Consider the following 27,814-nt stretch of genomic DNA (forward strand, 5'->3'; position numbering starts at 1 on the left):
CATTTACCCCCAGGTTATAAGTGTCAAGAAGGTGGCCAGGCCAAAATGAGTCTATTTTTATTTTGCCTTGCCTTGAGGAAAATATGGAAGGCAATCTTTTACTAGAGATAGAAGTGGGAGAAAACTGCCTTTAAGACTCAGTCCCTAGGCTGAAACAGCTTTGGAGAGGAGGAATACTTGCTTGGGAATGCAAGAGTGGGAGAAAAAAGGCAGGAGGCAGAAACAAGGTTTACACAGTACACGACCACACACATTCACTTCAAGTTTTATTTTGCCTCTTGTATGGTCTTCAGATAGTTTTACAGTTCATTTTCTACAGGAACTGAGCTGTGATCTAAACAATCAATGAAATATCATCCCAACCATAATAAATAGCCATAACCATTAGAAGACAGACAGCACAGCATTTTACGATCCTAGAGGCCTGGACATGTGTTTCATAGTTAGCTCTGTGACCAGAATACCAGCCAAATTGATTATTAAAAGCAAAGATAAAGCTGCAAACAAACTTGCTGAAAATCCTGATTCCACTGGAGGATGACCATGGAATCTACCAGATAAAATGCTAGAACTGTCCACTAGTGTACAAAATGTACTTAAAAGAGAAAAAAAACCAAGTGACATTAAGCCCGGTAGAGACCCTCCCTTCATCTCAGCCTTTGAAAATGCAAACTTGGTTCCAGCTGTACAGTGTACCTTCCTTATCCTGCTACCAGCTGCAGGTTTCTAACCCTGGATGTAACCCTCCTTCATTCATCTCACCCATTCAGTGCACACTCACAGGCTTCGGTTGAAAGTCACTAGGTACAATCCCTTAAAAGACTTTTTTCAAAGCCCACATTGATAGAAACCTATGAAAGAAAATGTTTTAAATTTTCTTCTTGACCTTCTTCCCTCTTAGCTCAAACTTAAACTGCTGATACAAAACTGCTGGGAAGCAAGGTAACAAAACATTGTTACAGAGAAGCCAGCAAGCCATGATAAAAAAGAAAATGAATCCTGCAGAGCAAAATTCAATGAAAGAGCATTTGCTCAGAACCCTTATAAACACCAAATCTAAATTAAAATACTTGAAGCTTTCAGAACCTGCGGTTAAAGGAAAAAGAAAAGGGTAACCTTAAGTCACTGGTTAAAGTGTACTCATTCTTTTAAAACTTAGATACAAACATGCAAGAACTAAAGACTGATTTAATAAAACCAGTAGTAAAATTAAAGGACAACTGACCTGTGGGCAAATGGGATCAGTCCCCAAACCCTAGTTGCCAGATGTCAAAACTAACATTTCACATGCTGACCTACATTGAGGTTAATTTCCAGAAATGACTGCACTTTGCAACAGACTGTGAATCCTATGAAGTCAGGCTCTTGTACCCAAAGTGGTCATGGCCTAGCCCTAGGTGGGAGGCACTTTGAAAAGAATAAAACTTCTTTTAAAAACAAAACCAAAGACAAAAGTAAAGAAAATCCACTGATTTACATTAATTATTCAAAGTGCCATCCTGAACTGCACCCTTTCATTTTCAAAAGGAAAATTACAAAAACAAAGGTTAGGTTACAGCTAGTTTATATACAAAATTTTTTTTTCAAGTGTATCACTTTTAGGCTTTTGCCACAAACAACTGCACATCTGTCCCTACAAATCACAACTTGCCTGAACCAATGGTCACTAGGAGACAACCGGCCAAGGCTTTACAAAAAGCAGAAAAACCGCCCAAACTGAAATCCTTTCCTCAGCTTAAACTATGCCATAACCATCTCACTTGGACTCTCCACCCTGAAGCCTCTGAACCCAAATCTTTCTCATCTTTGCCACGTCTCTAAAGCATGATACATTTCAGTCAATACGCCAAGGAGGATGACAAATGATTGATTACTCTTAGGTGAGAAATGCAACCACACTGGATGCAGAAAACAGTGCTGACTACATTTATTGAAGACCGCCTCCCTATAAGCCCACGTAAGAGGTCCTGGCACCTAACACAAAACCCAACAAGGAGGCCCAAATCTCTTTCCTACAGGATTCGCAGCAGTATTATCTTCTTCCAACCAGTGAGTAAGTAGTCTCTAAGTTTGACGAGTGAGTTTTACAGTCCTCTTTGTTTCCAATCAGAATTGGCTGATTCATTGCGGCTCCAGAGGCTGAGCTGTATGAAGACCCCAACCACTACCCACCAGGTGAAGTTAAGACTTTCCGACAGTTCATAGTGCCAACAAATGTCACAGGCTCCGACCAAGTATAACCACATCCTTTGGAAATCCTTCCATTTTTGCAATTTCAAAACAGCCCAACTTGCTGTAAAATTCCAAAATTCTTTTATCATCAGGTCTCACTTCACAGAAAGCTCCTCGGGACCCTAGGGGAAAAAAACAAAACATTCACAATATAAATGTTACTGAATTAGTAGAATTATGAACTTGTGATTAATCTTTATTTCAAATAGATCACAGTGGGAGATTATCTATACCAGTCCCTAAATCTCACATAATTTTTAAAATTTATATAAAGTCAATGGATATTAATATTCATCAATATTGCAACAACTATCTTAAAGTAATGGGTATGTTAACTGGCTTGAATATGGTGCTTATTTCACAATGTATTTCAAGGCATCAAACTGTACACTTTAAATACAGACAATCCTTGTCAAATTACGTCAAAAAAAATTTTTTTTGAACAGCAAATAAAACTCTTCCCCAGAAAGAGTATCTTTTAGCAAAGAAGTTGTCCAAAACCCTCAAAGTGTCTACAGCCATACCACCCTGAACTTGCCCAATTCTGTCTTATCTTGGAAGCTAACCAGGGTTGGGCCTGGCACCAGCTTGGACGGGACAAACCTCAAGGCAAACAATAGCCCTGCTGAACGTATACTTATAATATGTATACATGACTATGTGAATATTATACATACACACACATACAAAGTACCTTTGAAGGACCCACAGAGCAGAGCCTATTCCAACCCATGCCACAAGTCAACACAACCAGAATGTGTTTTTTATATTAAGACATAGCTCACATCTGTACAATTCAGTTCCAAGCACAACACTTCTGAGAATTATACTTTCCTCAGAGTTGTTTCAATTATCCCACAAAGGGGACAACACTGAATCAAATGATACAAAGATGCGACAAAGTGCATTCTCATTCATCAACAATTCTCTAATGAGTGCTCAGCTTCTCTGTTCATTTTTGTCTTGCCCAAAGGCTAAGAAGTTTTTAAAGGCTGTTGGATTAGATGGACATGAATTTGACCAAGCCCCAAGAGTTGGTAATGGACAGGGAAGCCTGGCATGCTGCAGTCCATGGGGTTGCAAAGAGTTGGACTAAGTTTCTGGACTGAACTGAATATATGGCAAAGTATTTTTGAAGATTTAAGTTAACAAACTCAAAGAAGAGAAAGTATTAGCGATTCTGCATTCCTATATGAAGTCTTCCCAAGGTTCATTTAATTTTCAACTATCATTTATAAATCTCCTGGCAAAATAAACATAAATTCATGTGTTCACTTCTCATTTAATTGGGGCTTAATACAGGCATTCACAGTATAAAAGAGCAGAACGAGCAGCATTTTTCAATGGTTAATACACATGCAGTTCTTGCAGCACTAATTCAGAAGCAAAACCGTTAAGTGGTGGAGAAGGGAATGTAAATTTACTTCTTTTTGTATCCTAAAATAAGAGTCCTGCCCTCACCTAGCCCAAATACCAGCAACTCCACAATATCTACTCACCATTGGCTTTCAGTGAAGAGAGGAGGCAAGCCATCATGCTTTTGGCTACACTTGGATCAGTTACTTTTTTGTGAATATCCATCTTTATCAGAGAAGGGAAATTGGCAAGGAAAGTTTCTGGCAGTACTTCCTGCTCTTCATGGAAACTCAACATTATTTTCTGTAAAAATTAGGATGAATCTCTTGACTTTCAGTAGCTACTCATTATGAATCTACATATTCCAATTACAGAACTCAGAAACAGGAAAAGGAAAGCAATATTCAATAGTAACTCTTGTGGTAATGGGAAAATTACCACATGCAAAATCAATTAGCTTATAATTCTGACTGACATGTTTTCATTTTTTAAGTTTGTCTAAATGTAATGTAGTATACTGGATTGGATCCTGAACAGATTAAGGACATTAATGGAAAAACTATAAGTAAGGTGAAGAGTTTACAATAATGCACCGAAGTTGGTTTCTTAGACAAGGACAAATGTAGAAAGTGGGTGAAGGGTATATCTAAACTCTATTATCTTTGTAACTTCTGTACATCTAAAATTATTCAAAATAAAAACTAAATAATTCAAAATAAAACAATGTTTTTAAAGTTTGTACTGCTTGCACAAAAATGTGAATGTACTTAACATGACTGAACTATACCCTAGAATATGGTTAAAATAGTAAATTTTATGTATACTTTACAATTTTTACAAAAAAAGTTTGTAATGGACACACTGGTTATTCTCCGTATGTTCCTAGGCTGAGAACTGTCGGATATGGAAAAGCAACACATCAACAGCTCAATCACCAGCATGCTGCAGTCACGCCGATGTATTCTAAGTAAAGAAGCCTACTCCAAACCAGCCTCTTATTACACTGCCATCTAGCTAGAACCAAAAGGTAAAAAACAGTAATAGAGTTTGAGTGCACTGGTGTGGGGAAGAGGGGTAGAGAATTTCAGAAAAGGGGGAGAAGCGATACAGAAGAAAAAAGACAAGGTCATAAATATCAGTCCAAGTATATTCTCTGATAGTATTTATTGAGTGTAAGTAAAGATTATCCTCCAGAAGAAACTTTTTATTGTCATTCCTATTACCATGTGAGGGCTTCCCTGACAGCTTAGTTGTAAAGAATCTGCCTGCAATGCAGGAGACCTCACTTTGATTCCTGGGTCAGGAAGACCCGCTGGAGAAGGGATAGGCTACTCACGCCAGTATTCTTGGGCTTCCCTGGTGGCTCAGCTGGTAAACAATCTGCCTGCAATGCAGGAGACCTGGGTTCCATCCCTGGGTTGGAAAGATCCCCTGGAGAAAGGAAAGGCTACCCACTCCAGTATTCTGGCCTAGAGAATTCCATGGACTGTATAGTCCATGGGGTCGCAAAGAGTCGAGTGAGCGACTTTCACTCACATTACCATGTGAAATGCATTACTGAGAGAGCAAGTTAGCTTCATCAGCACACAAATGAGATTTTTAATTACTAAGCTTGCCCTGAGTACCCAAAGAAGAAACTATAACATACAAGTTTGGTGCTGCAAAACAGAAAGGGAAAAAAGAAGGTTCTTTCAAAGTCAACACTGTGCTTTCACTTGAGTAAGTAATACAACAGCTCCAAATCAAAAGATGTTGGGAACAGTGGAAAATGCCATGCTAGTAAGAATAAGCCCTAAGAATTCTTCTCTGTAAGAAATTTAGAAAGCACTGGGATTTTAAGATATATCTGCTTGCTTTTTTATTTTAATAAGCACTTTACTTTCTTAAAAAATTACCACTGTTTAATTCTAAATCTGTGTATTACCTCAGCCTCAGAGAGTTCTTTATCACCATTTGGCTTGGTATACTTCTCCTGCATGAAGGGAATCCAGGAAATTTTACATTTTTTAATGAAGGGGGTCACATCTACAGTGCCCAGGGCATAACCACATATGCCATCTTCATCTTCTAGGACAAAACAGTAATCCAGGCTAAGGGAAAGCAGCCCTCCTACTAACCTGCTCAGAACAAAGAAAACCAGAATGAGTTAAGTTACTAACATAAAACTTCAGAAATCAGTGATATAATAAAGCCCAATACACTCAATTGACAATGTGTGGAAACTACATTTGACATAAATAAAAATTGGAAATTTATACATATTAATAACTCAGATTTTATTACAACTAAAGTAGGACTTCTAAAAAACTGTATCTGTATTTCTAGTCTTCATCTCCCCACAACCAGGTAATCCTGCCTTTGAAATGTCTACTCCCAAATCCAACAAACACTGCATCACATACTTGTCTCCAATAAGGTCAGGCTGACTTTGAAAAGGTAAACCAACTCCATCGTCATACATTTCTCTGCAAATCTTGTACACGGAAGCCTGAAAATACAATCTAATTAAGCAACACATCAAGAAAAATGGCAACAGAATCTGACAATATGACTCATAAGTCATAAAGGACTTCTAGAAAAGGGAATAACAAAATGTTTGACTTGTCATAAACATCACCTCTGCTTTGTTAAATATTTATTTATTGAGTCCTATTTGTAAAATCAGTAGAAAACAGCACAGTTGTAGTCAACAGTGAGAACTGCCTTGCAGGGGATAGTTTTAGGCACTAAGTAGTGGATTCAAAATTCATCAAACTATGAGGCTCTCTCTCAGCTTTCTATACATCCGAAATATTTAAAAAGTCATTTTCTTTAAGCAAGCTTGCCTTTTTCTGTAGCTGATTATCAACAGCCTGGAAGCACTTTACAAACTGCAGAAAATGTATGGAGAACATCAGGCTAGAACAACATATCACACAGATATTGTTCAGGATTCCAACTCTGAATACATTTCATCTGATAAAAACTAAGCACAGGACTTCCCTGGTGGTCCACTGGCTAACACTTCACCCTCCCAATGCAGGGGGCCCGGGTCCGATTCCTGGCCAGGGAACTAGATCCCACATGCTACAACTAAAGATACCACATACCACAACTAAGACCCAGAGTAGCCAAACAAATAAATAATTAAAAAACTAAGCACAAGATGTTGGGTCTAAACTCCTTAGGCTCTTCCTTAAACTACCCGTGTTTAATGTTTCAGTTAACTTTCTCCATCTAAAGTTTGTATTTTAAGACACAAAAATGATTTTTTTTAATCAGGGAGTTCAAAAGAAAGTATTAAGTGTTCACCATAACCATACTCCAAGTTGGCAGGTAGAAAATTACCTCATCTTTAGGAAAATATGGTCTGATAGTATAAACTTTGGAGGTAGGAGTCAGTGGGGGTGGTTGAAAAAAGAGGTCATTTGCCCCATCAATTGGCAGCAAACGCTGTAGGAAGAAAAAAAAAGGAAGACAGATTAGTGCTGGGAAGACATTTACTTCTTTTAATGAGTGTGCACTGCAGATTACCAACTTAACATTAACTGGCTACTGCAGGCAGACCTAAAGAAGAGGGGTGCACTACGCTTTACTAACATAAACACCTCTTTGCTGAGGGAGGGGAATGCTTCTGAATCGAAATTACCCAAACTGAGTTACATAGCTTTAGTGGCATACTACTGGGGATTTAAATTTACAGTAAAAAAAAAAAAATCTATTCCAATTATGACAAATCTATTTTTTTAAACCAATCTTATATAGACCATCTCTCTACTAAAAGATGGCAGAACAGAATGTCAGGAGGAGAGGTTTGGTCTGAAGAGGGTTATCTGTCCAGGAGACGCTTTATCCCCAAAGCAATGCGCTTCAGTTTGCTGCGCGCAGCAGAGCACCTGTTGGGGGGAGAAAAGTAGAGCACCTGAAAAGTCCATGAACAAAATTCCAACACCAAAAAAAGTTGCATTTTGTTTAAATTTTCATTCCTGGACTGTTCTTTCAAGTACAAAATTTACTTATAAAATAATTGAGAAAATATCCCAAAGCCCCTTCCCCATTCACTTGCATGATTATTTATTCTTTTTGCTCATGGAGTTTCCACTGGCAGACAAGCATGCGCGCATTGTGCATTGCGGGCGCAGATTAAAATGCTGTGCGACCTGCAAAGAAACAATGTGAAGTGTATACCTAGAGCCGCTGCGCTTCGCAGGCGCGGGGGGGAATTGGCAGCATCTCCTTCAGAAATTACTGCGAAAGAGGAGGAAAATTTGATTTAAAATCCAGCTATGTAACTAAATTGAATTTGGGACTAGAAAGCCTTCGGCAGACCAATCCTTCCAGCCATCTGATGCGCAATATAAGGTTTCTCATAAAACAAAGAAAACGTCAATTCAGTTGTGAATTCATATTGATACCTGGAACTCTCCTGCTAGACCACCTCTAAAGGCCCAGGGTTCTTGGTCTCCAATTAAGAACTGTGCTGAAGAATGACTACGACACCCTGTTGAGATCAGATCCAAGCGGAGAACGTTACGAGAAAGGGGATTTCCTGGGGTCTCAAACGTCCAACAAACTAACAAACACTGTGGAAACAGCTCTCTAACAATAATAATCCAGGGTTTCAGGACAAGGCTGTGATAATAATTTTTTTTTTAACTTGTAATGGAATTTCAATACTGACGTTCCTTCCTCTGATTAATGAATAATCACTGTTCTACAGAGAGTTCTACCCTTTATTAAATTATTGGAAGGAAAGTGTCAAGTTTGTCTAAGTCACATTTATATATTCCCTAGGTACAGCTATAAAAATCAAGGCAGCTGCTTCCTCTCTATCAAAAGTACAGTAACTTTAAAGTGAAATAAAGTGAAATTGATGACACATTTTATTATCACAGCCCAAGGAATTAAACTTGTCTGAAGTCACATTTTACATTTTGAGGAAGGGTACAGGGAAGGGAAAAATGGGAGAAAAGGGGTTAATCTTGTCAGAAAACTAAGGTCAGCAGAATAAAAGAAATTATTCAGTAAGTTGACAATGAAACACAGTACTTTTCCTGACAAGGACAATCCAAATTCAGACTTGGCTCAATTGGTAACAATACCAGTCTGACAGATTCTGAGAACTAAAGAGAGCCAATTGATGCTCCTAATTTGTCCAGAACTAACATACTTTTCTTAAAAGCATGACAGTATCTGGCTCCTCTGAGCAACCATTATAATCTTTGTGGTGCACTTAGCTCATACATGGAGTGGCAGGCTTTGAGGTCCAAAAATCTGCACTTAAGGTCAGCACTTAACCAACTCCACAGGCAATTAAGGAAGCTAATAATGAGAGAGAATTAAAAGCAAATTATAATTGCCTTCCATAGACAATTAAGGAAGCTAGTAATAAGAGAAAATTAAAAGATACTTTGGAGGCCAAATCACAATCACCTGCCTAGTCTTCTGACAAGATAAAGCAGCGCAATATAGTTCTTTTCCAACTGAAGACAGCATTCTACCTCCTGTTCAAGTTAACAATCTCATCAGTACAATATATAGTGTGCTAGTCAGACAGTCCCAAAGCAAACCGATTTTTTTTGCTGACAATTCGGACCCATTTAGAGATTATATCCAGGGTTGTCATTTCTCAGGGGTAGGGGTACTTAAATAAATAAATAAATATATAATGTAGTATTTGTTAAATAAATATGAAATAGGGTAAAAATTTTGGTTATGAAGAGAACCTGCCCCATTCCATAGCTCAGTGTAAATTTACACTGTAGGAAAAAAACTATACCTCTCAAACTTTAAGGAACGGCCAATTCCCCTACCCCCCACTTTGAGACTACAACATAACTAGCACTTCCAACTATTACAATAAAAAGTTGCATGTACGAAGAGCTGTATAAATGAAAACATGGTTAATGCCTCAGTCGCTGCGCAAACGTGACTTCAGTTCATGCCTACTGCCCTTAAATCTACCTGAACTACCTCACAGAACCTTTTAATTTAAACTAATTAATCATGACGCGCTGTGAACATCTGCCGCTGTCCATCCAATAGTAGTAGAACTTGTGCTGAGGATTCTCCCATCTGTACACAATGGGGAAGAAGATAATAGAAGTCGTTAGTAATCAAAAGTACTGCATAGCCACATTCTTTAAAGGACTGAATGCCAGCTGGACTGGAGACTGGAGGAAAACAAAGGGTTCTAATCAGTAACTCCCTGAAATTACTACAGAACCAAGAAAATATTTTGTCATGAGCTGTTGTGGAAGCTATGTGGATGCCAGGATGATTACTTAAAACTTCTAAAATACTCTGACCTTGACACTGTACGACACCTGTATACAATTAGGGAAAGCTGCCCCCGGAACTACACAATTCAGAGGTAAAAGCCTGAGAGGAAAAAGCAGCAATACTGTATATAATCAAGAGATTTTAATAATTTTTTAATTGAAAGCTAAGTAGCCAATGTTTTAAGCAACACTTTCTCAAACCCAATAAACTGAATTATAGGTTGAAAATTTAAGACTTCAGTCCCTATAAAGGTTAATATATCCCCTGGGAGGCAAATGCCACCATCCAACAAACAATAAGAGAGGTTTTTCCTAAGCCTAAAAGCAGACAAGTATCACACAGAAGAGGTATTCTGGAGCCTTTTAACAGGAACAGGTCACAATTCTCTCTTCTACCTGTTGTGCGATATATACAGGAACCCAAAGTTCTCTATATTCTCTTTCTCCCAATTTATTTTTTTATTTTTTATCTTTGCCCATGCCCTGCAGGAAGTGCCCTAACCAAGGATTGAACCCATACCTCTTGCAATGGAAGTGTGGAGTGCTAACCACTGGACAGCCAGGGAATTCCCTCTATTTTCAAATTAACAATCAGCCTCTATTTTAAACTGCTAATTAGCTGTATCAAAGGAAAATTTTTTTTATATATTTAAGAATCTGAAAGTATATACACAGAAAGTGAGAAATCTCTTTGCTCCCACTCCTGAGTAACTGTAAGCTCACAGTATTTCGTATTTCTATTTCACAATCAAGACTATGTAACCCATCATAGTGTTTGTGACTACTATGAAAATTGACATGTTGGTTAGCCTTGCTGCCTGCTGTGTACTATGCATAAGTCCATTACATATTCCTTATACCTGGATTGAAAACCTGGAAATGAAATGAGATTCCCTGGAGAAACTTGGCCATGCTGGTGCTTTTTATCAAGCTTGAGAACTTAAAAAAAAAAAAAAATTTTTTTTCACTGTTGGAGAACTTCCATTTAATGAAGCATTTTCAGGGGTTTGCAATTTTTATCCCCTGCTAAACCAATTACTTGGTAGAGGGATAAAGAAAAAGTCCTATGAAATAATACCAGGCAGCACCAGAATAGCCTACCACTAACGCTCGCATGCGCACAGGGCTGGGAGGATGGCTTCCTCTTTCCAAGCCCCTTAGGTCATTTCAGCAATTGTTCTGTTAAACACAGCATTAATGTTATCAAGACACAGCAAGCAGCAGAGAGCTCACATAGTCGCAATTCATAGAGTCTCGTCTCCAAATCAGATAAAAGTGGTATACATGGTTCCATCCAGGAAGCATTCAGTCAGAGCAAGTTAAAGTCAGTACTTTCTAACACATTTTCAAGATATTTATGCTGAATTAGCCCAAGGGAGAAAAATCAATGTGCCCGATATGTTTACTGAGGCTTGCACCTCAAGTCTGTAACAACAGCTACACCTTTGAAATCTAGGCAAGGAATTTAAACACAGTTGGAAATTCACTAATTCCATAAATGTTTTTCTCCCTGTGGGATAATTTTTTTTTTCTTTTAAGGGACAATATATCTGAAAAGAGATTATTCCTGGTGCACCTACCTAACCACTGTACAAAAGACTTCACCATAGACATTATACTCTTGATATCCCAAACATAGGAGTACATGTCATAAAGGATTGTCCTGTTCGCACAATTGGAGAGCCGAGTGAACATTCCCATCACTAGTCCGCACATCTCTTCAAACTTGGCTGCTCGTGATCGCCATTCTTCAATCTATTGAGGATCAATAACGACACTCAAAAAATTGGAAGTTTAAGAACATAATCTAAAGCACAGTTATAAACTAACCTGTTTATGTTATCGAGTACCTGCAAATTTATCCTCAACATTAAAGGATCACAGGGCTTAAACATTTAAAGATAAGCAATAAAAGTCTGTGTCTCCCCAAACTGACAAATATTCCTAAAATATTAATCAACTTTGACCTTCCTTCATTCCTAAGTACTGTAAGGTCAAACTATGGAAACACATGATTCAGCAGGGTCTGTACCTACTTCACAGAACACACTCTAAGATGTGGCCAATTCTCATTTAAGACCTCCTCCATATCATCAGCATGGGGATCCATCCAGGCCAGAGAAGCAAGTATATTAAGTGCACTCACTTTTTCCGAGTCTTTTCCTTTGCAATTGACACTGACAACACTACTATTTGCTCGAAGCCACTGGAACTCCCGTAACATCTGCGCTCCTTTGGGTCCATGCTCATAAGGAAGGTAGAATAGGTCAGCAAGTAACTGCAAATCCTCCAGAGTCACTGGTTCTGCAGTGTACAAAGGCTTTTCATTTGGACCAGGCACAAACTGCTCCTTGTTTGTCTGTTCATCAGTCTGCATAGGGGCAATATCACTGATGCAATCTTCCTGCATAGACATCTCTGGGGATTTCGATTCAGCTATGCTTTCTTTATCAGTGTCCATTGGTTTCAATTCTTCTGCCATTTTAGCTTCAACAATTTCAGTTAGTATTTGACTGTCATTCTTGTGGTCTGTTTCTTCCTGTTTTTCCACTACCATGTCCATGGGTTCCTCATCTGGCTGTTTCTTTTCTTCTTCCTTGGTCAGGGCTGTAGGCTCACCACTCAAGGCTGCTCCCTGGCTCATAATGGGCTCCTGGTAAACAGTTGTAACTACAGTTGTGGCATTTAAAGAGGGTGCTGCAACTAGAGGAGCCCCATCAACTACACTTGCTTTAGCTCCACTGTGTGCGACCTGCCTACCTATAAAAACAAATTGCCAGAAAGACAATCAGAATGAGAAACAGAACAAGTCAGATTCAGAGAAATGTCTTAACTATAAGCCTCAATTTGAGATTCCAAATAGAAAAAAGTGCCACTTCTCTAAACCACCGGGGAGGTGAGGAAGGGAAGAGAGGGGAAAACACAGATCATAAATATGGCAACACCTATTATTTTCTTCTCTTTTGAAGATCTGTATTTTTGAAGAACTACTAAAAAAATTTTTTTAAACAAATTAGCATTCCAAGAAGATAAAACCTATTTAAGGCCAAAAGTAAAATTTAAAAAACCTTATTCTCTAGATTCCTAAATTTCACTTTGCTTGATGGGCCTGTAATAAAACATCACAAATGTTCTTATGTCTCAAACAATGTAATCCAACCCTCTTACAAAGAAAGGCCAAACTCACTGCTGTATTGATGAGGTACGCCAAACTCCTGCAACCATTCCGTTAAAGCTAACTTCAGAGCCATCTGTGGACTATAGAGTACATCAGTTTCAATATCTTCATCACTGCCTTCATTTTCTAACTTTATCTGGATTGATACAGTACTGTCTTCACTATCAGCTGCAAAACAGAGAAACAGCACAAAAACAGTTTTGATTACAAAACACTAATTCTTATAGGGAGAGGCGAAGAACTGGAGTAAGAACAAACCTTAAGCATAATAATGCAAACACAACCAAGACCCTTCACTGAACCACTTCACCTAGAATAGTCATCTAAATGCATTGCCAAATGGAAAATCCCAAATGAAATAATAAACACTAATTTCAGAATCACTGGGCAAATCATTGATAAATGTCCACTGATAGCGTTTTCATTTCTAGCCCAATCATTTAATGCCCAACAGGCTTTACTTATATATTCACCCAGTGTTAAGTATCTCTTTCTCCATGAAGTCATTTACCCACTTTTGCTTAAGAGAGGTAATCAATCACTCCCTCCTCTGTGTTCCCCCTGCTGCTGCTAAGTCACTTCAGTCGTGTCTGACTCTGTGTGACCCCATAGACGGCAGCCCACCAGGCTCCCCCGTCCCTGGGATTCTCCAGGCAAGAACACTGGAGTGGGTTGCCATTTCCTTCTCCAGTGCATGAAAGTGAAAAGCGAAAGTGAAGTTGCTCAGTCGTGTCTCACTCTGAGTGACCCCATGGACTGCAGCCTACCAGGGTCTTCTGTCCGTCGGATTTTCCAGGCAAGAGTACTGGAGTGGGATGCCATTGCCTTCTCCCTAGGACTCTGTAGATAATTATTCTCAGTACTCCTCATTCTATAGTACAGTTCCTTGCCTGCTTTATCAACACCAGACTAATTCTTTCAAAGTAGGGACTATTTTATTCTTTGAACCCTTAGTGTCTGATAAATAGGTGTCTAAATGTTAATGAATAAACAACTAGTCAACATTCTCGATTACCTGGAATTCAATTAAGATTTTTTCATAAATAAAAATCAGTAAGCCAATATCTAAAATAAGAAATGTTTCATAAATGTAAGCTAAACTGAAATTACACAGTAAGCAACTCAGATAAGAATATCTAGCTATCTAAAATAACCATTTAAATATAATCACCTGAAAACACAAATTCAATAAGAATTACTCAAGGGGTAACAGGAACATTAAGACTACTTTGTCTAGTTCCTCAGGTTTCAAAAGCCAAATCACATTTTAAAAACAAAAAACTGAGGCTAAAAAGTTATTAAGTAACTTGCCCAAAGCCACTCCAGGGAGCCCTTTTCCTATCATTTACATCTCATTCACAGGACTAAACAATACCTTTAAAAAAAATTCTTGATGACAAAAAAACATATACTCACCAATGGTTCTAGTTAACCCCAATCTCTTCCCAAGGTCAAGAATTAAGTCATTTACTTACTCATCACTACATCTTTCCTTACTCCATTCATGTTTGATTTGTACCAGGTGGCAAGGGTGTGGATAGCAACATAGTTGGCTTCAAATTCACAATTTGGATTAGTCAAGACTCCTTTTAATCGTGGGATGAGTTCTGTGGATCTTCCTTTGTATGGGCCCAGAAACAGTCTCTTCTGATCGTAATCGTTAGCATGAATGTTATCCCAGATTACTGGAGCTCTCTTAATTATCTTCGAAACCTCTTCAATGGACTCTACTGGAATTTCTTTAGAAACAACTTTAGGACCTAAAAATAAAGGCCATCATTTATTAAAAGGCTCTCATACATGGTTTTTCAAAATAGCAATATACTGCATGTAACTTTTTGTTATATTTTTAAACAATTTTTCTTTTTAAAACAACACAGCAACATGTGCTTCTACTCAGCTTTATTCCCCTCGCTCAATATTTCCTCAGAGTAGATTCCTACAACTAGTGGTTAGAAGGCACAAATATTAAAGGTTTGGGCAAGTTTCCTCAAAATGATACATTAGTAAGAAATAAATTTTCCATGTAAACAATTTTTTTTCCAATATAATATATCCTCAATTAGACAAACTCTCATTAACCTAAATCCTGGGAGGGTTTCTTCCCTTAATTCTTAGAATGAAAACTAATACAACTCATTAGTTTACTAATTACTAGCTGTCAATCTAGCATTAAGGCTTTCATTTCATAAAATACAACATTCTTGACTTTCCTGGTGATATAGTAGATAAGAATCCACCTGCCAATGCAGGAGACATCCCTAGTCTGGAAAGATTCCACAGGCTGCAGGGCAGCTAAGCCCATGTTCCCTAGAGCCTGGGCTCTGCAACAAGAGAAGCCACTGTAAGGAGAAGCCTGTGTACTGCAGGTGCAACTAGAGAAAGCCTATGGGCACCAACAAAGATGCAGTGCAACTACAACAAAAATAAAAATAAGTTATTTTGATATTCAGACTCACTGCAAAATCCTAAAAAGTATTCTTAATACTAAGTGCAGAATGTATACTTTGTAAAAGGAAGAGAATCTCATTAAGGCTCAGCTTTTTAAAAGTATACAAACAACCAATTTCTCTAGATCCTAGTTAATTAAAACTTTTACTGTATAAATCTTTAAGACTTACCTGTCCAAAGCACCTCAATTCCAGGTAGAAGCTTTTCACCCACAGTCCTTAAATAAGGAGACTGAGACACATTTGGATAACAGAAAGTGCCACAATATTCTGAATGTAGGGGGAAAAATTAATCAGTAAAATAGGAATGAAATAGTCATGAGTATTTCAATGGGGATAAAAATGTCTATCAATTTTAAACTATTTTCATCCAAATGATAAAAGGCCTCTATTTTATGTTCCAAAAGAAGTCAACAAACTAGCTCATTTATGTATTTAAAAAAAAAAAAAATCAATTCATAAAACCCGATATTCCTCCTCCAAAAGTAGGACAGATCAACCCTTATGATCCTATGGTCACTAGAAATTTAAGTTTACTAAAGATAAATAATTGGAATTTTTAGCATTTTCTACAAACTCTGAATTGCCTACATTTCTCTGTTTCAATCAGAGACCAAGCAGACTGGATTGATATAATAAAAATAAAGCAAAATTATGCCCCTGGCTTAGAACTCAATTATAACTGATTATAATTTACAATGAATTAAGTAACTACCAAGTATGATCTTATTAAACATTACTTGAATATTCATGTAGCATCAGAAGAGAGAAGGTTCACAGTTCACAATACTCTTAACAAGACAGACAAACACACGGTTAAATCAGTACAGTCTAAAATTTCTTAGAACTTATTTAAACTCTTTCTGAACGAGAAGTCAAGCCTAGAGAAGTTTTCTTATAGGCTGAATTTTGAGAGAAAAAAAAAAGAAAAAAATATTTTCAGTGGAAGGGAACCAGGGAGAAGAGGGGAAAAAAAGGAAAAGGGGGAAAAATTATTAAGCTTTCTATTCTGACTACTGGAAGTAAGAGCCCAGATGGGAGTGGGAGGAATGAAAAGGGATACAGATAGGCAAGGGCAGAAAAAAGGAACAAGTAGGAGGGAAATGAGAAGTGACTTAGTTAAATGCAATGTAAATTTGCTTTTTTCTGGTTTTCACTTTGATAATACTATTCCCTTCCTCTAATCCAGAAAACGTAATGTTCACATACTTTTAGTACCAAAAAATACGTAAAATCTTTCGCCTATTCAGTTGTCATTTATTAATCCCTAAAATTTCTCCAACTTAAGATCTGGAGAAACATCTTTTAGAAAAAGAACTCCTACCTTTACATACCAAAGGGACAGGGAAAAACAATAAAATTCATACATGATCTTTTGAAAGTTATGTATTTCAAGACTAGTTAAATAGAAAGCTATTATATACAATACCTGTGGGACAGAAGAGGAAAGTTTCTGGCTCTCCTAGGTATTGATAAATCTCATTTGTGATGGAGACCTGGGCATGAGCAAAAGAACTGAATACCTCTTTGTCAGCTGCACACATATTATGGTCAATATCATCAAAAAGCAAGGCAAATGACCTGCATCCAAACTGAGAAACCTAGGAAAGGGAAAAAAAACAACAACAAGATGCTTTACCAGCTCATCTTAAAGAGTAAAAAATACAGGCTTTAAAATATTCAAGTATACAGTTAATAGTTATACTTAAAAGTCAAATATTTTCCTTAGTAGAATGTTCAACGCCAAACCACTCCCTTTCTATTTTCTATGTTAAAAAGCTACACAGTTTCTGAACCCATATTTTCATTTGGGTTTGAATGCACTAAGCAAATTGTCTAACAAAGCTTCTATAACGTGGCTTATCCTTCTATATCTTTCAGTACAAAAGATACCTACCAGCGGAAAAAAAATGAAAGATAAACTCCAAGACACTAAAAATCCAAGTTATCTGCTCTAGTCAAGATGCACTGATGCTAATAAATTTCTTTGCACATAAACCTAAGTCATCAATCAGAAAGACCAAAATAGCAGAATATGATCAAGCGGGGAAATAACCTCTTAGGAGCTTATTCACAGAAATTTAACTACTTGTTTTTTTTTTTTTTTTCCTGGCCACAGCACACAGATTGTGGGATCTTAGTTTCCCAACTAGGGACCATACCCCAATCCTGGCAGTGAAGGCACCAAGTCCTAACCCTTGAGGAGCCAGGGAAATCCCAAACTTTTAGGTTGGTACAAATGTTAACTGCAATTTCAGACTGCTGATTTTAAATCATTATAATTAGGTTCAAACACATCTTTTATTAATTAAAATAGGAACCATTACAGTCAACACGTTTTTGCCAACAAGAGTTAAGTTTATCTCTGTAACATAAAAATCTATGCTTCGGGATTTAACAAACTCTTGGAAAACATTTCCTGCATCCTGCTGGTTTTGGAAGCGTTTTCCCTGCTGTTGAAATGCTTAAAAAAGTGGTAGTTGATTGGCTAGAGGTCAGGTGAATATGGAGGATAAGACAAAACTCTGTAGCCCAATTCATTCAACTTTTGAAACATTGGTTGTGCAGGTGTGGTCAGGCGTTGTCATGGAGATCGGGACTTGACCAATGCTGTCTGCAGGTGTTGCAGCTTCCAGGGCCGTCTCATCAGGAGCACACTTCTGTGGCGTATGTGAGCCACAGTTATGGTTTTGCTGGAATTCAGAAAGCTCCAGTGGATCAGACTGGCAGCAGACCAAAGTGACCAGGACCTTTTCTGGTGCAAGTGTGGCTTTAATGAAATGTTTTAGAGCTTCTGCTTGGTCCAACCACTGAGCTGGGCATCACTGGTTGTAGTATGAAATCCACTTTTTGTTGCATGACACCATCCAATTGAGAAATAGTTCGCTGTTGCATCACAACAATGATTTTTTTTGGTTTTCAGTCAGCTCATGAGGCACCCTTTTATCGAGCCTTTTCACTTTTCCAATTTGCTTCAAATGCTGAACAACCATAGAATGGCTGACGATGAATGGGTCCTCTTAAACTTCTTGTCTAGTTGTAAGAGGAGCAGCTTCAATAATGGCTCTCAGTTGGTTGTTGGCAACTTCTGATGGCCAGCCACTGTGCTCGTATTCAAGGCTCTCGTCCTGCTTGCAAAACTTCTTGAACCACCATTGCACTGTGCGTTCATTAGGACTTCCTGGGCCAAATGCACTGTTGATGTTGTGTCTCCACTGTCTTATGATCCATTTTTTAACTCAAATAAGAAAACTGCTTGAATTTGCTTTTTTGTCTAACATCATTTTCATAGTTTCAAATACATATAAAATATACAGCAAGTAATAAGTCATTAGCAAAAAAACAAAGTGAGAAATGAACATTAAAATGATGTATAATATATCCACATTTAAGAATGTATTCCAACATCAAACGGCAAATGTCAACACTGCAAAACCACAATTACTTCTGCAACAACCTAATAACTTTAAATTCTTTACCAGCCATTCCAATACCACCAATAATATACAGGGTTTTTTTTTCTTTTTAAAAGGTGCACCACAAGGCCAGTGGGATCTTAGTTCCTTGACCAGGAATAGAACCCACACCCCTGGCAGTGGAAGCATGAAGTCTTAGCCACTGGACTGCTAGGGAAGTCCAATATTAACTTTTGTTTTAATAAACATATCACACTTTACCAAAACAGATGTGCAGCTTTTATGTTAAGTAGAATATAGATTCCAATCAGGTTCAACAACAGCTTACATGTTTACCTAGTTTTTCTTCTCATTTTGGGAAACTAGCCAGTCATTTCCAGACTGAATTATGTCTTTTAACCATATAACCGAGTTCATCTTACTTCTTCTATAACCTCACCCAGTTTAGTCAAGCAAGCACCCAACAGCATACACAGTTTCTGGAAATGTGACTCTGGAAGACTCAGAATCAGCTGGAATGTGAGTAAGTCTCCACCTCAAGTCTTCATTAAAAATCTATGGGAATGGAGCTAATGAGCAGTCTTTTAAGCATTACTTCTAAGCATTCTTTTAAGGCAGTTCTTATGCAAAGTGAAGTTTGTGAAGCATTGGTACCTCCAGTAAAGCTCTTTTCACTCCCTTTAGAAAATATTCCTATCAAAAGTAAAAAGTTTGCACAGAAAGTAAAAATCTGTACAGGAACAAAGAAGTATTATGAATCTGGTTTTCTTTTTGTATCATAAAAGCAACTCAGAAACTCTTCAGTTTCATGTGCTGACTCAGGGAAAGATAATGAAAAAGGAAGGAAATTACCTGATCCAGTTTGCGTTTCAATGTGGACACTTCCTTGGGGTTAGAAAAAGTAATATCCAATCCAGGTGAGATAGCATAGATGAACTCTATCTCATATTCCCGTGCAGCAGAGATGAGAGTCATAAGTTGCTCTAAAGAACAGAGTCCATGACTTTAGAAAGCAGCACAGAAAACTAAAAGAGCCTTCACCTTTAGGTTATTTTTCTCCGATTTTCAGTAAGTGAAGAAAGAAAGTCCCTTCAATTTTACAAAATTGTCATGTCCAATGTGACAACAGGCCTTACATAATGGCACAAACTTGATACAATTTAATATCACCCTGAACTCAATAAAAGTATTCTCTTCCTTCCACTGCCATTTCTCAAAAATACTCAATTAAGGCATCAATCCTCTTATTGAATGCAAACCAATTTTATTTCTCAAGTGTTTGAGAGTTGTTTTTGTTTTTGCTGTCTCTGTACAACTGGAATTCCTAAATAAATAACTCTACATATAACTACTTTATAATTTAGAATAAAAGAAAAATGTGTTCTTAAGAACCAGGGTTAAGTGATGGCCTTAATAATCTTGACATCTCTGTAACTACAACAAAAAAATCTATCACAGCTTTAAGTTTCTAAAATGTGACAGACAATTTTCCTAAGTAAATTGAAATACGATTTCATACCACAGGATATATCTTTAAATAACCTTCAGTAATATCTTAAGATAGTCATTATATTTTGATCACATTAAATTTCATTACCAGCATCACCAAAAAATAATCAAGTTGAAGAAACACAAGTTACATAGAGTAGTAAACAACAAACTAGATGGGAGTTTTAATTGTTTTTTTTCATATTTTAAGAAAACCTTCTGCCTTCACTGTCTTGGCTGGGCTCTGTAACCAAGTATCAAGTAAATTACTTGTTAGTGTATTTGCAACTAACTTACTTGTAACAAGTAAATTACTTGTTAGTTATCATTTAATTCCAGGTATGAAAATGTTCCCCCACTCACTCAAGTACACAAAGAAAAGCACTTCACCATTTGTCTTACTTATATTTATGAATTTTATGTAGCTAACTCGACATAAGAATACATGCAGAAAGGACAGTTTGAGATGGCTTTCACTTCAGTATAGGCCTGAACCAGGGTAAGGTCGTTCTTGACTTTAAATAAAGACAGGACCAGTACTAGTAATCAAGTGGTTAAGACCAAGCCATACTTGATTGAACCTGAAGCAAAACAATCAGTAATACTAGCCTTGTCTTTATTTTACATTTTGGTATTTTGTTCATGGATTTTTTTGCATTAGTTCTGGTTTAAAAATAGATAATACTTTTTATCTTTATTACTGATTTTTTGGAGTACTTTAAAACTTGTACTCAAGGCAGGCACCTCACTTGCCTTGCCCGAGGCCTAGCCTTGCTTCAGCACCTCTTTGTCCAATGGCCTACTGTTTACTGGCAGAAGTTAAAAAGTACAATTATGACCACAAAACAGGTGGAGTCAGACTGGCAAACCCATGAATCACTCTATGGCTACACAATTTTCTTTCAATCTGCATAACAAAGTTACTATATAAAAATAAACTACCTACAAAGTGAAAAGTGGAATACTTAATTCTTGTACAACTACATTTAAAATATACCTGTTTTCTTCACATACTCTACATATTAAAAAAAAAAAGATTACCAGCTTCCTCCACTGAATACATCTCTCGCCAAAACATCCTATGTTTGTAGTCATCTTTTGGAGCATACAAATATGTATTTAATTCCCATTTCTGGAGCCTTAAGAGAAAAGAAAATTACATGTATATAAACAGGCAATATGCATAACCAATACACCTCAATTTTTTCCCTTTTCTTGGAGCAGCTCCATCTCTTAAAAAGTTAATATTCTGGGGCAGTAGCTTTTAACCCTTTTCAAGTCCATTGGAGTTGTGAAAGAAATTAAATAAGGAATGTTAACATATCCAACAGTCTTAAATAAAAATACAACAGCTCTGAGTGAAGCAAGTGAAGCCCAAAACCTATTTAGCTTTCCCAGGAAAGTCTGAGAACCACTGACTGGCCTAGGTGAAGAGGAAGAAGACCAAAGTTAAAATAACTTCTGCAACTGAGAAATCATCAAACTATACTTGGCCTATTCAGTGCTAGTGTTTCCTCAAACAAAAGGAAATATTAATGAAGACTCCCCTTTTCATAATAAAAAGTTACCTTCTAAAGAGTTCTTTTCTCTGTTCCATAACCCATGGTCTTCCATAAAATCCTAGATTCAAAGTAAGAATAAAATTGTAAGAATGTGATAAACTGTGTACTGAGAAAAGCAGATTACAATACAAATGACGTCAGTTTGTAAACAATACAAAAATTTGAAGGATGTTTAGTAAAACATTAACATGTTTTGGAGTGATATTATAAAGTGACTTTAATTCCCTTTTTGCTTAGGCAAATTTTCTGGTTTTTCTACCAAGAACACTAATTACTTATGTGATAAACTTATCTAAAAAGAGGTAAATGTCATCTCTTTTCACTGTCATAAAAGACCAAATATATTTAAGCCTAACTTTTTAAAAAGATTATCTCAATCTTACAGTGAGGAGAGGGGAAGCCTAGTAACCCCAAGCTGCTATTAATAACAAGTACTATCTAGGAGGGGAGTTAAACCACTTTTAGAGGCAGAAAAGGTAGGAAAAAAATCAGGAACAGAATTAGTAAAGAATCTGACTGACCCAATTTTATGATTTTGTTTGTTTCCCAAAATTACATTGTAAAAGAGACCCAAAAAGTGCCTTAAACTACATTCACAGCAAATTCAACATCGGAGCTGGCCCAAACAGGAAACTCAAGCAATCTCAATTCCAGAGCAAATGTCTGAACAACTGAAAATTCAAGAATGTGCCTCACTCCAGTATCCCATGTGGGGCCACAGCACTAGTAATGCAAGAAACAAACCTGCAGATGGATGATGTTAGCGATGTAAGTACCAAACTGGTATTGCAGCTTGCCTAACCTTTACTTTCCACCAGTCTCAATCTAATCATCTGCCAGAGATAAGGACAACCTCTCAAGAGTATTATGAAGATGGTTCAAATTCTGTTTTGCACACAAAATGCTCCTTACACACGCAATTTAACAAACTCAAAACCAAATTCAAAACCAAAATTTCTGAACTGTAATAACCTCCACTCTAAACAGAATAGTTACTCTGCACAAAGACAATGAGACAGACCAAAAAATAAAAATGAAAAATTCATTAGGTAGTAATGCAGGAAACTGTAGCACTTGGAATCTGGACAATTCCATGGTTACTCTCTTACAAGTGATTTAAAATGTTAAGTGAATTTTACAAGTCTTTATAGCTTTCCTTCAACAGTTTGCATTATCATTACCTCTTAAAGGAGTAGGCATTAAACTTTCCTTTAGAGCTGTCTCAACATTAAAAAAAATTTTTTCCAAGGGTCTAACATTTTAATCTTCAGAAACCCTAACTTTGCTCTTTGAGAGTAAGGTTCATGGTTTTAGTTAATTGGCACCACAAAGAGGAAGCAGGGCTGTTACACGAGTTAAAATCAACACAGATTCCTCCACAGAACTTCCAACATTATTCACATCATTAAAGTGAACCTTAAGAAGAACTGGGAACTTTGGTGATGGCCAGTGCAGTTCATCCTTGCTTAAAAAAAAAAAAAAAAAAACCCCAAAACAAAACTAACACTCAGGGTAGACCTTTTTGGCAAAACTTTTGTTTCACTTTTATATATGTATACATATGTGTATGTTGGTTTGTGATGTAAAATGTACTTTTAAAATCAATAAATTTTGTGGGCCTCTGTAGTTAAATACTTGCAAATTAACCTAAGTATGTAAATAAATAAAATCAACAAAGGTTTGTGAGGGAAAGAAAAACAAAACACCAAAAAAAAAAAAAAAAAAAAATCAGGTGCTTAGTCACCAGGGAAATATTCTAGGGAATGGGAAGGAGAAAAGACAATAGGTAACACAATTCTAAGTAGACTAGTTCCCTTTTCATACTATTCTGAAAAACAAATCAATTGATCTTAACCACAACTAACTTTTTCTATAATTATTGACAGTGTAATCCACAGGCAAGCTTCCTTAGACTCACTGTAGTCTAGCTCTAAAATTTCTAATCGTCCAGCACTTCTCTCCCACCCTCCATCCCAAGATCTTAGGTCACAAAACAGATTATTTTCTTAGTATCTCCCTGCAGATTCTAGTCCTATAAACACATAGATTGGTAAGTCAAGCAAAGCAATCATGTTTTCATAAACATCGACTCCAGACTAACACATAGGTAGTTTTTCCATTCTGTTTTCCCCTAAATTGTGCAATAGTTAACTTCACTGAACCGTTTCATTTCTAACCCTAGCTGCCAACTAGTCTTGTTTTCCCCTACAATTAAACTTTATCTAAAATACCATAATCACCACCCATCTTTCAAATGAATACTCCATATGTTCGGAAGTTCTCAACCAAGAGGACAATCCTTCTTTCCTTTTCCATGTCTTTCCGGTTTTTTATAAAGACCAGTATTTAACTCTTACTCCTACACACACCATTACATATAAAAGAAAACTAATGAAGTATACAAGCTAGGAAACCCTGGGTCAGCCAAAATACTTTAGAAAGTTCGAATACATGCTGTACTTCAGGTAAGAGCAATAATGAAATTGATTTATACTTTCATAGAATGCACATCTGTGGAACATTTGTCCATTACATTCATAAACTGTGATACAATCTTCTACTCATTTTCTCCAACCACCAAAGAAAGTCCATCATTCCTAAATGGTAATGGGAAAGGAGATGGTGAAAAGGAGTTTTTAAACCTCTTCTGCAATAACTAAACTAGAAACTCCGTATCTCAGATACTGTTAAAATCAAAGCTTCATCCCTCAAAGCAAAGCATAGTAGTTAGCAAAGGGCAATTTTCCAGGCTGCAAAAAAACACTGAATTCAAAGGGTGGGAGGTTGGGGACTGAATAAACAAAACAAGAAACAAATCCCCTCCCCCCCCAAAAAAAAACCACCTCTAAGCAAAAAGGAATTTATAAAACTATAAGCCCACAGTGCTTCTCTTCACTCCAGGAATACAACTACCGCATCTGATGGGTAGTCTTTTTCCCAAAGAGTAGGGGCAGCAGCACTATACACGCCTTTCCGTTTGTGAACCCAAACCACCCTAGGAAACAAAGATCCCAAAGTACAAAGATGTAAAACTCAGAACCCAAGACCAGACTCCCTACAACGCCTCCACTGGAGCACGCCTGGCTCCAAGCCCAAGGCGGGTGGGGTCAGGCACGTTAATAGCCAGAGGGGAATTCGACGCCGTTCCAGAACGCGAGAGAAGACTTGCCCACCCTCTCGCCTCTTCCCTCGTTCCAGCAGGGTCAAATTTCAGACCCACAGGAATAATCCCCTTTTAGAGCTTCCCCCCCCTTCCCCCCTGCTCGCCACCGCCGCCGCCCAGACTCCGCCGCCATCCGCCTAACCAGGAAAGAACAGATTACTACTGGGGTGGGGCGGGGGGAGGACACTCCTGCCCAGCCCGCGCCACAGCTCTCACCTTCCACCACGCCACACAGGAACCTCCGAGCCCCTCCTGCCGCCCCGGCGACCGCTGCTCCCCCGGCCCCGGTTGGGTTGTCTTCTCCCGGGGCTGGAGATGCCTGCGGCTCCAACGACGCGCCCGCGGAGGCGGCAGGGTTGGAGTTGAGCTCGCTCTCCCGCTCCTCCAGCACCGCCTGGCTCTCCTTCTGCACCATCCTCCTGCCCCCGGCCGCCGCCCCCTCTGCAGGTCCTCCTCGGCCTCCGTCCGTTGGGCCGCCGGCCCGGAGCCCTGGAGAGGGCCTCAGCTCCTAGCGCGCGCCCTTCCGGCTCCTTCCCTTCCCCCTCTGCCCTTCCCCCTCCCGCTCCGCAGGGACCCGAATGCCCGGATGAGAAGGGCGGCGGCACCGGCGCGAGCCCTTTGTCAGCCGCTGCCTCAGCCTAAGCTGGGGGATGCCGGAAGCCTAAGCTGAGATCGAGTCCGCGACGTATCGTCCTCTGGAGGCAGATGGCCACGGCTCTTTTTCTCCTTCTCAGTTAGCTTCTGTTGACCTTCCGATAATCCTAGTTCTCCCGCTGCCTCCTCCCGAAGCCCCTGGGTCTCCTTTGCTGCTGCCTCTACCGCCCGCTTCCTGTTTATCCGCACTGCGCCTGCGCCGGAGACCGGCTCAGACCGGTCCCTTCAGCCCGGCTCCCCCTCCTTCTTTTGAGCCAGTCTATTGAGCTTCATTCGGTAGGGGGGAGCAGAACAGAAAAGACACGAAAAGCGGAAGGTAACGAAAGCAGTGGAATGTACCATTTATGCTCTCCACCCTCCGGAACGAGCCAGACTCCCAAGAACAGACCATTAACCAACGCCGAGAAGGGGAGAATGGGAGGAGGCTGGAGCGGGTTGGGGCAATAGGCATGTGGATAGGACCGGCAGGCGCGAGTGGGTGAAAAAAAAGAGGTGTTTACTCTCTTAATGCGCAGGCGCGGAAACCAAGCCTCTGGTTCTTAAAGAGCTGGGAAGAAACTGACCTACTTTCTATTGAGATTCTTCTGACGGGTTGGCTCATTACATCAGCCTGACCCAGGCTCGGTTCTGTGAAGACAACACTCCAAGAAGCTCAGCTCACTCCTCTGTCCTGAAACATTTCCCCCTACCTCCAGCTTGGTGCTATCCCTCTTTAAAAACTAAGTCATTCCTTCTTTCAGCAGACACCTATTGAGCTTGCCTCCTGCTTACCTCTTGGGCCACTATGAGCTCACAGCAAGGAGGTTCAGACTAACGAATACACACACAGTCCCCACACGGTGTACCCAAGTGTTGTGGGAGCTCAGAGGAGGAACTGACTTCATCTTCCTTTGGGTAGAAGCGGCGGCCATGGCTTCACTTTCGAGCTGGGTCATAAAGGATAAATAGGAATCAGCCAAATTGAGTTGCAGAGAGAGAAGAGAACCCTCTAGGCAAGTGGAAGGGAGTACAAATGTAGGAAGGGGTGAAAAGGCCTGGCCTGTTTGGGAATGGGGAGTGTGAAGTGTGTATCAGAGAGAAGTGCGTCTCTTTGAGCCTCAGCACAAACATCATTTCCTTGTGCGAAGCCTTCCCTGAGCCCTAGATGGACTTCATCTCCTTGCTATTTGGGTCTCCTTGCTATTTGTTCTCAGGGCTCCCTTTGGTCCTGTCATAATGCACTTGGTGGTTGAGAAATCTGTGGTTAATAGGTGATTTAAATGTGAAATAAACATCTTCTCATTCTGATTATTAACACTTAGCATTGTCCATCTTATACTTCAGTCTCATATTAGACTCCTCCGACGGTAGACCAACTTGTAGCTTCACAGACTCTTATAGTCCCTCTCTTTAGTCCTTGAGTGTTAAGATGGGGATTAGGAGCAAGTATTTTCTTAGGGGACTTCCTGTGATGACAGTGGGGGGCCATAGCAGCTTCACTGTATATTGTGGTCCTTTGGGGATTTTGGAGCTGACATTCCAGGTCACCCCAACCCCCAGTTTCATGACACTTTCCTCTGCTTCACACTTTACACTGTGGCAACTGGTAGCAAGTCATCAGCCATAATTTCATCTACTCTCCATAGTCAACACTTCTTGAATCCATGACCCAGGCAAGATCCACCTTCCATATCTGTACTTCTCAATTTTAAAGGGCAATTCTTGCCACACTCTTTCTCTCCATAACACACCTCTACCCCCCAGCGCCTACAGTAGGAATCATAGCCTAGCAGGCCTGTGATAAACAGCTGAGGAATGAACAAGTTTAGGGTCCTGCTCTCAGAGGGCTTACATTCTGGTTGGAGAAAGAGATTCAGTTATACACACAGGAACTCCGTTTGTGATAAGTTCTATGAACGGAGGAAATCTAGTGATATGATGAAAAGTAATCACAGTAAGGAAGGTCTACTTCAGATGGAAGAAAAGTAATACAGTTAAGCAATGATAAGGATTTAGACTAAGGAACAGCAGTGGAGAGAGACGGTGAACCTTTGATGGTGAAATTGGTGATTTTTT

General features: G+C 38.8%; 1 protein-coding gene across 2 annotated transcripts; it reads right to left on the reverse strand.

The window, feature by feature from the left end:
* Positions 1-287: 287 nt before the first annotated feature.
* Positions 288-25,835, reverse strand: OGA (O-GlcNAcase). Of its 2 annotated transcripts, XM_068961200.1 has the most exons (16): positions 25,322-25,835; positions 21,949-22,000; positions 21,422-21,519; positions 19,745-19,875; positions 16,906-17,077; positions 15,648-15,746; positions 14,502-14,786; positions 13,036-13,194; positions 11,995-12,608; positions 11,429-11,603; positions 7,983-8,068; positions 6,916-7,020; positions 5,991-6,076; positions 5,513-5,705; positions 3,732-3,891; positions 288-2,354 (listed from the first exon to the last, which is right to left on the reverse strand). In XM_068961200.1, exons 1-16 carry the CDS (start codon positions 25,518-25,520, stop codon positions 2,218-2,220), a joined length of 2,751 nt encoding a protein of 916 aa, XP_068817301.1. In that variant the 5' UTR covers positions 25,521-25,835; the 3' UTR covers positions 288-2,217. The 2 variants fall into 2 exon arrangements, with proteins under 2 accessions (XP_068817301.1, XP_068817302.1); XM_068961201.1 differs by lacking the exon at positions 13,036-13,194.
* Between the last annotated feature and the right edge of the window lie 1,979 nt (positions 25,836-27,814).

The sequence above is a fragment of the Capricornis sumatraensis genome, chromosome 23 (genome assembly GCF_032405125.1).
Source record: "Capricornis sumatraensis isolate serow.1 chromosome 23, serow.2, whole genome shotgun sequence".
In the NCBI taxonomy this organism is placed as follows: Eukaryota; Metazoa; Chordata; class Mammalia; order Artiodactyla; family Bovidae; genus Capricornis; species Capricornis sumatraensis.

What these genes read in the sequence shown, in the direction of transcription:
- OGA (XM_068961200.1), bottom strand. Translation starts at nt 25,520, where the DNA reads ATGGTGCAGAAGGAGAGCCAGGCGGTGCTGGAGGAGCGGGAGAGCGAG. An exon ending in GTCTTTTGTACAGTGGTTAG is followed by an intron (nt 8,069 to 11,428) that starts GTAGGTGCACCA and finishes TGATCTCAACAG; the next exon opens with GGTGTCGTAGTCATTCTTCA. An exon ending in CTCTTCACTGAAAGCCAATG is followed by an intron (nt 2,355 to 3,731) that starts GTGAGTAGATAT and finishes TTTTTCCCCTAG; the next exon opens with GGTCCCGAGGAGCTTTCTGT.